The following is a 15,390-nucleotide window of genomic DNA, read 5'->3' as shown; positions in this document are numbered from 1 at the left end:
ATATGCAACAAGCAATGAAACAGGACTACGATTACAAAATTAGAAGACAATGCAGAGGAAAAAAACAGCTGAAATCATGACATATCATAAACAACACAGAAAATAGATTACAAAAGTAGAAGTCAAGGCAGCAAAAGCAAGATAGAACAAACGGTGCAACAATCTATAAACATATACCTTTATCAAAGCACCCTCCTGATCCATTCTGATATACCACAATCCTATTTCTCTTCTAAAAATGCCTTCCTGAACATTTTTGTTTTACACATTCTACAGAATGATAGAAGTATGGAAGCCTTCTTGACTTCCTCAAGCAGGTCATTCTACAAGGTGGGGTCAACAAGAGTACAGTATCTTGAGTACAGGCCATTATTGTTTTTCTCAATTTGCAGGGTGGGATCTTCAGAAGACTTTGCTAAAGTGTAAGAAGCTGCCAGAGAGGCTGTAGAATAGGAATAATAATATGGAAACAGGACTCTTCAAGTAGGGTTGCTAATGCCAACTTGTTGAATTCCTAGAGATTTTGGGGTGGAGCCTGGAGAGGGTGAGATTTTGGGAGGGACCTCAGTAGGGTGTAATGCAGGGGTGGGGAACCTTTTTTTCTGCCAAGGGCTATTTGCATATTTATAACATCATTCGGGGGCATACCTAGGGTTGCCAACCTCCAGGTAGTAGCAGGAGATCTCTTGCTATTTCAACTGGTCTCCAGCCGATTGAGATTAGTTCACCTGGAGAAAATGGCCGCTTTGGCAATTGGACTCTATGGCATTGAAGTCCCTCACTTCTCCAAACCCTACCCTCCTCAGGCTCCGACCCCAAAACCTCCCGCTGGTGGCAAAGAGGGACCTGGCAACCCTAGCCATACTGGGTATAGATCTCCCAACGGGGGGGGGAGGGGAGAGGCTAGGATTGCCAGGTCCTCTTCGCCACTGGTGGGAGGTTTTTGAGTGGGAGGCTGAGGAGGGTGGGGTTTGGGGAGGGGAGGGACTGCAATGCCATAGAGGCCAATGACCAAAGTGGCCATTTTCTCCAGGTGAACTGATCTCTATTGGCTGATCTCTATACACACACACACACACACAGAAGTTGCCTGTGTGCCTAAAAGTGCACATACATGTTAATTCAGGAAATATCGTGTAGAGGCGTGTGTGTGTGTATATATACACACACATATATATAGGGTTCCCAACCTCCAGGTAGTGTATAATCCTGGTTTTAAATATAGGTAAGTAAACACATCACCATGTATATAATATTTCTAACAATATTTTTTCTTCTTCTTTAGCAACAAGATATTCGTCAGAAGTCAGACAGGTGAGGAAGACAGCCGTTTCATTCTTCATCAGTTCTTCAACCTACCATCAATAAAAATTCATACTGTAATATGTTCTCCTCTTTCTGACTATTTCTGTACGAATATATAAGAAAATAAAATGTTGTTACTACCTTAATCTTTTCACTTGGTATGTATTTCTTTTTTTATCTTATAACTTGCACAGATTCTACTATTTCCCCTCATTACTTCCCAAATGCTTGAATGTTTTAGGCAACAGAATTGAGGGGGGTGGGGGAGCAAGCCTGAAAGGCTGGTATAACCATACAATCAGGAAGAGTACTGAACATTGTACAGATACGTGTCTTTTGTTTTAATAGTTTCATCTTGTTTTCAAAGGGAGCCCATTATGCCATCAGAGAAGCAGAAAGCAGAGCTTTGTGCCTTTGTATAAACAAAGTGTGGGCTTTGAATTGCTGGGGGGAAAAACACTTTTATTACACAGGGTGAAAAAAGACACACTGAAACACACATTGCCCTACATTTTTCATTGCATTCTTGTCTGATCTTTCGTAGAAATCTCCATTAGTCACCAGGTGCAGAAATCAAAAAAACTAGTGAACAACTTTTGTATTAATTTATCAGCTATGTACGGGGCACTGGTACCAAATTTAGGACCAAACTGGAAACCAACGTTGAATTGCTATCATATTAACAGAACAAGACCACTGACCCCACCCCCCAAATGCTTTTACAGAGTTTATTTCCTCATCATGATTCTGAAGATAATTTAAATATTGAGTTTTATGACAGCGCTCATTAGTTCATATCTGTTTACTTATTATTATTCATTCATCGGTTTTCCATTAAATGACCAAATTATATTTGTGGTGTATAACAAGACAAAATAATAAATACCAAATAAAGGCAACAAAATGCCAAGCATAGCATTTTAAAAACCCTACAGAAGTATGGAAATTCTTGGATATTGGGGTGGGGGGAGGGGGAGAGGTTAGGGATGCTGGAGTTAAACCACCAGGTAATGTGTTACACTCCCCCTGATGGACTGAGGTCACATTTTCAGCATGTTCTTGAATTGACCCTGGAGACCCAGGCAGGAGAACATTACTCTGGATTAGGCTGGTTTACAGCTCCATTCTTTACTGGAAAAGGTAGACCTGGTGCAGTCACACCTGCCTTGATAAAATACAGCTTTTACTATTTTAACACATTGTACACGGGGTTGCCTTTTTTTTTTAAATTAAATTTTTATTGGATTTTATAATACAAATTTCCCATATTAACAAACAACAATAATGGTAACATGTAATTCTAAATCCTAACTAGATGTTGTTGTAATTTCTTATACCGTATATACTCGTGTATAAGCCGAGTTTTTCAGCCCAAAAAAAGGGCTGAAAAACTAAACTCGGCTTATACGCGGGTCAATACGGTAGGAGGGGGAGGGGGAGGGGGGAGGGGGAAGGAGGGAAGAAGAACTTACCACCGCCACCGCCGCCGCTGGCCCGCGTGCCCTCAGGGCGGCCTGGAAGCAGCCGGCGGGGCCTGCCTGCTCGCAGGCAAGGCCCCGCCGCCGCCCCCGCTGCTGGCCCGCGCGCCCTCAGGACGGCCTGGAAGCGGCCGGCGGGGCCTGCCTGCTCGCAGGCAAGGCCCCGCCGCCGCCCCCGCTGCCGGCCTGCGCGCGCTCTGGGCGGCCTGGAAGCGGCCGGCGGGGCCTGCCTGCGCGCAGGCAGGGCCCCGCCGCCACCGGCTCCAGCGCTGGAAGGGCTCCGCTGCCGCCTCCAGCTGATCAGCGGGCCTCCTCCTCCCACCTCTCCCGGTAAGTTGGGGGTCAGGGGCTCTTCCCCCTCCCCCCCAGGGTGGTGCTGGGGTCGGGGTGGGTCTGGAGGGCCCGGGAGGGGGTGGCACTGGGGTCGGTCTGGAGGGCCTGGGAGGCCGGGCGGGAGGGCGACCCGTTGTATAAGCCGACCCTCGGCTTATACGCGAGTTCCTAATTTTTCCCCATTTTTGGGGTGAAATTAGGCACCTCGGCTTATATGCGGGTCGGCTTATACATGAGTATATACGGTATACGTTATAAACTACCAGATAACGGAAAATTTTTCGACTTCCCCATCACCTCCGTCCGCCTCTTAATAAAGTATTCTAACCCATTGTGATTGGTCTGATCTTCTTATATCTCAGTTAAGTTTCATATAACATATTCTATAAGTATAATTAATTGTAATTCTTGATATTAATAGTATCGTTTAGATCAGATTAAAAGGTAGTCTTCCATTTTCCCCAGTCCTAATTCATATTGACAATATTTCATCCAAGCCTCCCATTCCCCCATAAATCGTGCATTGTCTTTTTGATTTAAAATGGCTGTACGTTTTGCCATTTCCACCAGTTCAAACATTTTCAAAATCCAGTCTTTTTTTCCCTGGGATTTCTGCCCCTTTCCATTTCGCTGCAAAGAGCAATCTTGCCGCTGTTGTAGCATAAATCAGAAAAGTCCTTTGTGTTAACAAGTCATCAGGTATCATGCTTAGTAGCATCATTTCTGGTGTCTTGGGTATATTTTTTTGTACTATCAGCCTTACTTCATTATAAATCATATCCCAAAACTCCTTAGCTTTATCACAGGTCCTCGGGGTTGCCTTTTCATGCAGTTTAGGTGCTTCAACAGGTTCAGAATACACAGGCCAGGGTGCTTCCTGGGGCTGGCCACATTATTTCCATCTTGTCCAATTACATTTCCTGCCAGTGTGTTTCCAGGCCCAAATACAGAGTGCTGGCATTATCTTTTAAAGCCCTAAACCCTTTGGGTCCAAGGTACCTGCTGGTCTGCCTCCACCCGTGTGTTGTGCCTCATGCTCAGAAGTAATTTGAAAAAGCCTTATTGTTAAAACCCCAGTCAGGAGTAGGCTGAGAAAACTTTATTGAGGGAAACCTCACTTAGAGAAATCCGATTGTTAGAAAACTGCAACCATCACTGCTCTTCAGAATTTGTTTCCCCTTGTGTTGTGGATGGTTAATTCATCAGAGGCCTTCTGACATCAATTGAAAACTTTATATTCTGGAAAACTTTTTAAATTAAATCATATCCCTTATGCTTGTAAGTTTTTACCAGCTATTTTCAGCTTTTTAATTTTTTGGGGATGGCTTTTCATGTCACAACCTCCCTTGAGAATTTATGTTATTTAGATAAGGTCCAGAACCAATATGGTCCATCATAAATCTAAGATCATGATCTTCACTAAGAGGAGCAAAATGCCTCTTTTTCGCTGGGTATTAGATGGCTTTGAGGTTGACCAAGTCAAGGAGTTTGTTTACCTTGGCATTCTGTTTTCCCATAACCTAAATTGGAATGCCCATCAAAAAGCAGTGTCCAACAAAATTAAACCTGGGGTTGGTGCTATTGTCAATTTTTTTCACACCAAAGGTGGCAAATATATTCCAGGGGCTATTCAGGTTTTTAACCTGAAAATTACCCCAATTATCCTCTTTGGTGTTGCCATCTGGATTACAGTCATCAATGAATCTATAGATCGTCCACTGCTTCAGTTCTTACGAAAACTCCTAAATGCCCCTCGATGTGTTGCTGGCGTTACTCTTCGTTCCGAGTTTGGCCAAATGTCACTTGAAGCTAGGGCGTGGTTGGCCGCCTTTAAACTCCACCTTAAACTGTGCTTTAGCACTGAGGGGTTCCCAGCTTCTCTGAAGCATGACCCTTTTAAATCCTCATGGCAAAAAATCTTAGATGAGAAACTGGCGTTGCTGGGCTTCTCGCAGGATATGTTATCAGATCTTGGGAAAACTGAAGCTTTTGCCAAAATTAAAAAGCGCATTAAAGAGCTCGATTATAACAGCACTACTTTTCATGCTCGTCGTGTCTGTTCATCCCAGTTCTTCGGAATACCCCCTCCACGTGGTCTGCCTGCCTGTACATATTATCTGACAACTCGTCTCTGTAGAGCTTTTTGCTTGGCTAGATTGAATGCTAACCCTTCTATGGTAATGCAGGGCAGAATTCCGAATATACCATACTCAGACAGGATCTGCCCTTGCTCTTCTGGCTCTATTGACTCATTAGCCCATGCCCTTTTGGAATGCCGCTTTTACGAGGAACTTCAATTGCACTATATTTCCCCCCTTTTAATATACAAATCCAATGCCTCTGTGACTGACATAATGCCTTTTTTACTAAGCGACAGGGAACCCAAGGCTACATTGTCAGTGGCAAGATTTGTTTCAGTCCTTATATCCCTCCAACACTAGATATATGCTGCTCAAGATCAATCGATCAAGGAGCTTCTAAGGGATAAAAGGAAAAGGAAAGAACCAATATGGTAATTTAGTTGTGCTGCTAGGATAAATTTTTTAAAAATGGGAGGCCCCCCTCAGTGTGACTCTTCTCCCAGAAAAGCCATTGTCCTAAGGGCTTGTGCAGGCGCAGAAATCACACTGTGGATCACATGATCCTAGGATTCCCACATTATTCTATCAGTGTGGGAAGGAGAGATACGACTATAGTTCCTAGGGTTGCCAACCTCCAGGTAATCAGTACAGGAGCAATGCTGCTAACAATGCCAATATATTATAGCTACATATACACTTTACAGTATGTGGTAATGAAACCACCACCAACACATACATTCAGTACAACAGTGGATGTACAAAATTTCCACAGCTCATTTGAATTCCATCTGGTAAGTATGAAATAAGTCCTTTGAAGTAATTATCTTAGTCTTTTCTCAAAACAGATGCTGCAAGATGAACAGTCAAGGAGAATACGATCGTTTCGGAGCACAAGGGCTCAGTTCTTCATCAGTTCTTCAAAAGATGCAGTGCATGCAATCAAGGACGCCACTTGAGTCCTTACCAGGAGTGGGGAAGTATTATGCACTTTATTCTGGAAAAGGTTATTCTTTGAAACCTGATACCATGGATGTTTATATAGGATTGCATGCATTGCATTTTTTGAAGAACTGATGAAGAACTGAGCCCTTGTGCTCCGAAACGATCGTATTCTCCTTGACTGTTCATCTTGCAGCATCTGTTTTGAGAAAAGACTAAGATAATTACTTCAAAGGACTTATTTCATACTTACCAGATGGAATTCAAATGAGCTGTGGAAATTTTGTACATCCACTGTTGTACTGAATATATGTGTTGGTGGTGGTTTCATTACCACATACTGTAAAGTGTATATAATATATACTGTATATATATACTGTAAAGCTATAATATATTGGCATTGTTAGCAGCATTGCTCCTGTACTGGTTTTCTCATCCTTCTGATAATAGTACAGAGGTGTCTTTTTTCTCCTTTCCTTGTCTTTTTTCTCCTTCACCTCCAGGAAATAGCAGAAGATCTTCTGCTATTACAACTGATCCCCAGCCAATAGAGATTAGTTCACCTGGAGAAAATGGCAGCTTTGGCAATTGGACTCTATGGGATTGAAGTCCCTCCCCTCCCCAAGCCCCGCCCTCCTCAGGCTCCACCCCAAAAATCTCCCACCAATAACAAAGAGGGACCTGGCAACCCTAATAGTTCCCCACCACGTGAGTATCCCACATGAGGCCTATGTATCAAAGGATATGTCCCTGCATATAGTATCTGCATTACTTCAGAATCAAACCACTTAGAAAAGTAAAAATAGTTTGGCAGGAAAAGTAAGGGTGAATTCATAAAGTTATATAATATTAGAAACATGGCACCCAGTGGGAGATTGGGGGTCAGAAAATGAAGGGCACCATTGCATTGATGGAGTGATGTGATTTCTAGGTTTTATCATAGAGTTTTCAGTGAACACTAGAATTTTGCATTGACAGTGTGACATCATTTCTGGGTTTGCCCTGGGAAATGATGCCACACCATCAATGTGACAGCAATTTTTGGCTGTTTTTCCCCTGCTGCCCCACTGAGCGAGAGACCTGGCAGTCCTGGATGAACAAGTAGGTCAAACAACTGGCATTTTTGATAGGGTTGCCAGGTACCTCTTCACAACCGGCGGGAGATTTTTGGGGCGGAGCCTGGAAAGGACGGGGTTTGTGGAGAGAGGGACTTCAATGCCATAGAGTTCAATTGCCAAAGCAGCAATTTTTCTCCAGGTGATCTGATCTTTATCGGCTGGAGATCAGTTGAATTAGCAGGAGATCTCCTGCTACTACCTGGCAGTTGGCAACCCTAATTTTGGATCCCTCAGTTCATGAATGGGAAATTGTGAGAACTTAGCAAAAATGAAAGTTGTTATCTCAATAAACTTGCTAACACAATCTTGTGCAAATAAAATTTTTACTTGATGAAATAATTGTCTGCTGATCTTATCCATCTAGTTCTTATAAGGTATAACTTAAAAGTCTTTATATTAGAAAAAATGACAGAAAACTATATGAGACAGTCTACAGTTATTGACATGAAAAAAGTATGAAAGTAGTTCAAGTGTTATTGCTGGTTTTGAGTTTCTTTGAAAGTCTATAGACAAGAGATATGGTGAGAAGCCAGGAAGATAATCCAAACACAGCAGCTGAACTCAGGTAGGAGCAGAAGTTAAGAGAAGCTGATGTCACAGCTGTAGAGTCTCTCCAAGACAGCAAGGACAAAAAGACAAGTAGTAGGATCGATGTAGAGGCAGATAGATTGAATACAATCTGGAAAGCACAGAGCAGGTCACAAACTACATATACAGATGGATTAGGCCTGGCCTGGCAACTTAAATTTTCAGCCAAAATTATTGGAAAAATCATAAATGTGGTAAAAGAATTAGCTGTCAAGCAACACTAAGCCATATCCCAGTAAGCTCCTATGGGATCTGATTTTTTAATTATAAGCAATTTTTTGCTGGTTTTGAAGGTGTTAGTCTCAGAATTGCATAGTGATCTTTATGAAATTTTCCCACAAGGATCCTTGAATACATAAATTCCCCATTGTTCTTTTATTTATTCCTTATTCACACATTTGCTTTCTTTTTGACAGCCTGCAGCTCTGCTACTAGGAAGACTAGGGGCACCTTGTTCATTGGTCCTTAGAACTGGACCGCTTGGTCTAATTTACTTGAAATGTGAGGGTCTTCAGTGGACAGGCAGCACTAAACTCCATTCAATTTTGGTGTCTCTCCAGTCCTCTCCAGTCTCCTATATGTCAATAGGCAATAATAGCAGAACTCCTATTCTTTCCTCTCTTGTTCCTCATTTTGTGAAAGGAAACAAAAACATAGGAAATAATAAGAGAAGTACACCTGTGCCAAGAGGCACCTAATTTTGGGTTCTGTAACATATAACCCATTTGTTCAATCTACTTGAAACTTGGGGAAGGGTCTTTAGATTTGAGGGACACGGGTGTTCTGTGCAAATTTGGTGCCATTATCTTTAAAAACTGCTACCCTGGACCCACACATTGTTCCCCATTAACAACAACACTCCTGAAACTCCAGAACCTGAAAAACCAAAACTGGTAATGTCCTACCTGAAAATCAGCATTCACAGTAAAATTCCCCACCAACCCCAATCCCAGATCTGAAATTATAACAAAAAATGTATGGGAGCATACCCGTATAACCAACCCAAAGTAGCCTTTTTAAAAATCAGATTAAAGACAAAATAAGTTTTCATTGTGCCTTGTAAAGCATGATGTAAAATTAAGCATTTAACAAATTAAGGCTTGCAAAGTCTTTAAAAAAAGAGAGCAGTAATGGTTTCATGTGCTCCCAAGAGATTAGCATAAATGTTGTTTATCTCAATAAGAGTCAAAAGACTTGGAAAAATATAACTCTGTTTAGGACTGTACTATAAAGGGCTGGTTTAGTAAGAATCAAATAAGGGTTATGGGTGACAAATGAGAACCATCTCTCCACATCTGTATACTTCTGAATGGCATAACATCATTATGCTCAATGTTAATCAACCATAAATCATATGCATCCTGGTTCCACATCCATAATTACCACTATACCTTAGAATTCCAACTTCAGATGAAATTGACTCATAATAATGTACTGGAATCCATGTGAATTTTAAAAAATTAACCACATTTTAAAAAAATCTTCATTTCACCTGGGCATGTTCATGGAACGGTGCATGTTGTATAATGGCACTCTGATTCATAATAGTTGGTTAAAGAGAAGGAGTTACCAATGTATGTTAAGGTGAATAAGCACCATATTTATTCATTTACCAATTATTATTTTTTTGTGGGAGGGAGAGAGAGAGAGAGAGACAGAGAGAAACAGTTTACCTAAATACCACCAGATTAAACAACCATCTTTAACAGCCTGGTGGCAGACCTTTCCCTATAGTGGTGGACTGGCCATTATGAGCCACAGGGAGTTCTGTTAGTGGACTGATGCCTCCCCCCCCCCCCAATGTCGGTCCATTCAGTGGTGATATAGGTCCGTCTGTGGAGGCAATACCAGGCATGACCATATAAGGAGGCACACAGCCTGCCTGGCTGGCAGAAGCAGTGTGCAGTCTGGAGGACCCTGACTGAGGTCCACACAGCCCAGAGGAGGTGGCGTCCACCTCTCCTGAGGACTGTGTGGATAGTGGGACGTGGCAACAATGGCCCACACAGGGAAGGCTCCCAGCACACTTGAGCCCTATGAAGGGCTCTGAAAGACTTGGCTGGCTCTGCAGGAAGGCTGCTTCTCCCTTTCTCCTTTAGGGGGGCAGAACTGGGTAGGGCAGGCAGGCAGCCTCTTTCTTCCTAATTTGCAGATCAGGACCCTTTTCCAGGGCCATATTTCCATCCCATTCCACCCCTGTTTACCTTTCTCCAAAATCCATATTTTTTATAGCTACTGGGGTCTTCAAAGGGAGGGGTTCCCAAGTGTTAATATGACTACAAAAAGGTCCTTGTTCTTGTGAATATCATTCTGGTGCCTGCCTTTGACGGCATTTGAAGTAGAGTTTCACTGGAAGATTTTAACAAGTGAGGTGCTATGTATGGGAACAGATGGCCCCCATAAGTCACAAAAAAGTTCTAAAAATGCAAATCCCTTACACAGTCATACTGAGATGTATCATTTATGTTCTCCACATAAATCATAACATCCACATCATAAAAGCCATAATAACATGTAGTCAAACTACCATAATGGCAGGAAATATATATAATTGTGCCACTTCAGTTCAAAAGCATAATAACATAGATCTATGTTTAACAAAGTTTTCTTATATTCCCTGCAAAGGCAAATCTAAAATCTTTGTCATGGTGAACCTGGCCCGTTGACGCACTAGCAACTTACTAGCAAATTACACACATCCAGTACATAAGAATCCGGACCGCTATTAAATTCCTGTTCCCACCGCGCCTCCTTTCCCCGCTGCACTTGAAAATCCCCAGACCGGCAAGCTTCCAGGCATGCCCAGTCGGCGCTCCAAGCAAGGACAGTGATTGGTTCAGCTTTAGTAAGGGAGGCGGGGGGAGTGCAGGGGTTGGCTGGCAGCAGGATTGAGGACGCATTGCATGTTCCCACTTTAAGGCACAGAGTGTGGAGGACGCTTTATTTTTTTAACTCGCCTTATCAGCGGATCCTCTTACCGCGGAGAAACTGTGCTCTGGAGACGTCCTGGGAATCCTTCGGGTGAGTTGCAGTGGGAACATGCAAGGAAAGCCCGCGGAAGCCGGCGCCGCAAATGGTAAGTGTGGACACGGCCCTGGTTTCTAAAACACGTAAACTAAGAAGGTACTGCAGTAAAGTCCTAAATTCAAGCAGGTTTTGAGTTCTTTTCCCTAGTTTTTCTGGATTCACTATGAAAAAGCATTAATTATGGATTTCTAATTTTTTCCCTCTTCCTCCCAAGTTAAACGCTGTATTGGAGTGATAAAGGTGGCTTTTATGACACCAAAAGTGTAGAAATTGCATTAATTGCAGTTTTTGCCAAATTTAAATACTTTTTGAGTAAGAAGCATAAACTGAGTGAAATAAAAATCCAACAGCTGTGGAAAAAATAATAAGAAAAAAAAGCACCATAATATAAATAATGAAATTGTGAAAAATCTTCTCTAGACAGACAACTGAAGGATCATGAGATACACTGTTTTAGCAAAAAACTGTTTACATTGTTTACACACTGATGGTGGGTGCTTTTGATCAGACATCCTGAGACATGTTGTAGATACTCAGCATGATACAATACAAAATTACATTCAGCACTGGAACACTATTTTGCAGTATTTTCCAACATCTACTTAGTATAGGTTATTCAAAGGATGAAAGTGTAGTCAAATATTACCCTAATCTTACAATGTATTATTAACTCAGAGAAAAGCTGAACTCCATTCCAAGCCAACATTTGTCTGTCACAAGGATGTGGTTAAGTATACCAGTAGATATGGCCTACAGTAAATTACGTTTTTACCAGCATCATGAACACTTTTGGTAAGAAACAAGAATCAACAGCTCAAATTACTATCAGAAAGCTCACTGCAACAATCCCTTGGGAGCTCAATGATAATTCAACCACACTGGCTTCAAATCAAACAACTTATCTAATTGGCCATGGGGGGAACCTGCTCCCTTGCTCTGTAGTATTTAACTTATATGTATTTATGATACAGTACACTGGCTCAACTTATATGCATTTATGCATTTATGATACGGTATAGTGCTCAACTTAAATGGGAGGCATTTTTCAGAAGCTTTTCCCCCCATTACCAAGGCAACAGCATCAATGCTCTCTCACAATATTGACTAGTTGTTAGTGAAAGAATGTGGATAATTATGAGTATCTCCATTCTCCCATGTGACTACAACTCTTTCCATGGAGGCAATTCAATAGCCATTGCAAAAGATGAATAGCTAGAAAGGGAGCTGGCCTGGAGTGGCCTAAGCAATGAACATATATTCCTCCTTCATAGTGAGAACAATGAAGGCTTCATTTGCCATTAATGGCATTCTCAAGTAGCCATAACATCATCATGTTTAGTATGTGATCCAGGATTTACTGGAATAATCCACAGAAGGAGTAAGTCCCACAAATTGGCACTGAAAGCAGTTGCAAATTAGACATGTAAACAGATGCATTAAAAAAGGACACAAATGGTAGGAGATTTGTAAAGGGGTTTTTGTTTCTCTCAAAAGCCTATCTTTCTATTTGAAAATGCAGGAATACAACCATTCAGTGTAACACTAGTTATAACACTATTTTTGCACCACAACCATAACTCCTAACTCATTTCTTCAATTGCCAACACTGCAAAACACCAGTAACATTGTTAGAATGTAAGTCACACTTCTCTTCATTGATGTGGAGGCTATACATCTCTATAGAATCATAGCTGTAAGTGCCCATATAAGCAACAGAGCCAGTCCATTCATGATGGAAGACTTCTTAAAACATCTTTGTCCAGAAATAAATACTACAAATTCTTACAACATGTTTTTTGATCCATATCATGCTTTATGTAGAAACTGGAGATTTCATTTTCATGACTAATAGGAAAAAAAGAGAGAGAAAAAATAATCTTACCTGAGCCCCTTTTGGTCACAACCTTCAGACTCTGAACAAAAGTAGCATACAAGAGGATTAAGTGAGGAATAGGAGCTTTCATCTTCCAGTTTTCCAAGGCTGTTCCCTAAAGCACAAAGAGACAAAGATCTTGAAACACTGGCTTGTATTTAACTGAAATATAATTTTAGAATTTAAATCGTGGCAGAGTTGTGTTAGCTCTCCTGCTGTGGTAATGTCTTGCCCAGTTTTCAGTAAATTCCAGGAGAATGGAATTTACTGTTATCCAGTAATCAGCAATTACGTTATTTAGCTGTTGTAAATTTAAATGCCAGTGACAACTGTTCTTGTTAAAAAGGTTTTAAAAAGTACATTCACAGTACGTGTGCTTAAGTGCAATGAAATTAATAGGTTTTAGTATGCTTTACACTTTTGGATTATGTCCTGCAATGTTGTATTTATATCCTAAATTGCATGGATTAACACACTTTCTACAATATTGAAATTAAACTTTTCTAGTCTAAGATTGCAGATATTTTTAGCCTTCAATACATCATCCATCTGAAGCCTCCTAGTGGCAAAATCCTGGTTTAGTTTTATGTTGTTCCCCCAATTTGGACAAACATACATTAGGCTTGACAAGGTTCCCCCATTTATGATCCACTCCCTCTTCCTTCCTGGACATTCTGAACAAAGAGTTTCCATCACATTGCTTGATGGATCACAGCCCCAGAATAAAAGAGGAAATGGCCCTCCCACTGCTACCTATAGGCGTTGGGGGGATACAATCCTGGAACCCAAAGTGCTTAGTTTGCTTCTAAGAACCCAGCAGTGCTCACTTCTAGGCTCTGTGACTTGATCCAATCACTTAGAGAACCTTATCTAAGTGTTTGGCTCAAGGCTCAGAGAGCAGAGTAGGATTGCCAACCTCTAGGGTTGCCAACCTCAAAGTGCAGCCTGGAGATCTCCCAGAATTAAAACTGATATCCAGTTGACAGAGATCAATTCCTCTGAAGAAAATGGCTGCTTTGGAGGGTAGCATTATGGCCTTATACGCCTCTGAAGTTTCTCCCCTCCCCAAATCCTGCCCTCCCCAGGCTCCACCTTCAAATATCCAGCTATCCTGAAATTATAACTTATCTCCAGATAGGGTTGCCAGGCTGCTGGCAATTGCCCCCCAATCCAGCAGGCTGCTCAGAGTGGCAGCCGCATAGCGCACAGCTGCACACTACATTCTTATGTCACTGCTGGGTTTACTCCCAAAAGTGCCGCATCACAATGGGACACTTTACTACTCAACCCTCCCCCCAAAAAATGGGGGTTGCGCACGGCCGCCCAACCCCTCCCCCGGAAACCTTCCACAGGTGGAGAGGGAGGACCTGGCAACCCTATCTCCAGACTACAGAGATCAGTTCACCTGGTAGAAATGGTAGCTTCAAAGTACCAACTCCATTGCTTCACATTCCCGCTGTGCTCTCTCCTCTCAAATATGCTCTCCCTTTGCAGTGCCAAGTCTCCTAAGCCAGAACTGGCAACCCTAGCTCAGAGATATGCACTTATGGGGAAGCAATCCAGACACTTATAGAACCATCTCTAAGTGCCAAGACCTTGTCTGTCTCAAACTTGCCTAGACTGCAATTATCCCTAAAATATACATCTATACAATTATGCAATTCTTTCATTCAACATTTAGGACTGCTCATAATAGAATGTATTATATTTTTTATTCCATCACTTCACAACAGCCCTGTAAGGTGAGAGTGACTGGCCAAGCTCATCCGGTGAGCCTTCTGAATGGGGATTTGACTTGGATGCTACCTGGACCTGTCATGAATCTGTAACCACTATACCACAGTGGCTGACCATTCCACAAACTACACTCATACAGGACTGTTTGGGCTATGGAGCACTAAGTAGCCTACTTCTACCCTCCATGCAGTCAAAGTCTCATTGGCACAGGGACTGCACACAGAAAATCCCTACACCAAGAGTCCAGTCCAGTAGCACCTTAGAGAGCAACAAGGTTTTGGGGGTAGGAGATTCTGAGAGTCAATTTAACAGAATTTCAAGGACACTACATCTCCCAGCCGCCCTGGCTCTGGAGAGGCTGGCCTTTTCCCCAGAGGTGAGGAGCAGGAGACTGATAGATGGTGGGCCTGGTCAGGCAGGAGCAGGCTGGCAGGAATGAACAACTGACACAGAGAAACAGGCTGGTGGAAAGTCTGAAAAAGGGAACCAAGGACTGGAGCAGAGAACTTCAGGGATTCCTGCTGTAGGACTGAAGCTCCAAGTAGAGACTTTTTTGTTGGACAGTGTCAGACAAGCCCTGGGAAGAAGAGCCTGGAACCAGTGAACTCTTATTAGTTGACTGGCAAGCACTAAAAGGCCTTGCCAGGGACTTACAAATCCCAGTTACTATTTCCACCCCTCCTTTTTGGATTTTCTTCTACATTAAAGTTTCTGTTTTGTATAGTTTAATGTTAGTGCAGTTGTTGGAACCCACTGGGGGTGGAAAGAGGTTGCCAGCCCTGAAGTGCCTTCAGCACTTGCCTCAAGTCTGAGTTGCACAGGCACGCTACTGACTTACACAGTTATTGCATTCCCTAAATAAATATATCACCAAAAGAAAAGGTATGAATTGTCTATAGTCCCCTGTGCAA

The 15,390-nt window shown here is 42.2% G+C and overlaps 1 protein-coding gene across 3 annotated transcripts in view; it reads right to left on the bottom strand.

Moving 5' to 3' along the window:
- The window catches only part of IL1RAPL1 (interleukin 1 receptor accessory protein like 1), a 990,401-nt gene that overhangs the window by 815,923 nt on the left and 159,088 nt on the right, over positions 1 to 15,390 (bottom strand). For all 3 annotated transcript variants that reach the window (XM_056861980.1, XM_056861979.1, XM_056861981.1), the window contains exon 2: positions 12,752 to 12,857. In XM_056861980.1, the coding sequence (XP_056717958.1) occupies positions 12,752 to 12,833 (82 nt within the window). In that variant the 5' untranslated portion in view covers positions 12,834 to 12,857. The remainder of the gene's footprint in view (positions 1 to 12,751; positions 12,858 to 15,390) is intronic.

This window comes from Euleptes europaea, chromosome 16 (assembly GCF_029931775.1).
Source record: "Euleptes europaea isolate rEulEur1 chromosome 16, rEulEur1.hap1, whole genome shotgun sequence".
Lineage (NCBI taxonomy): Eukaryota > Metazoa > Chordata > Lepidosauria > Squamata > Sphaerodactylidae > Euleptes > Euleptes europaea.
The sequence above is the reverse complement of the archived record's forward strand: the minus strand, read 5'-3'. Positions and strand labels throughout refer to the sequence as shown.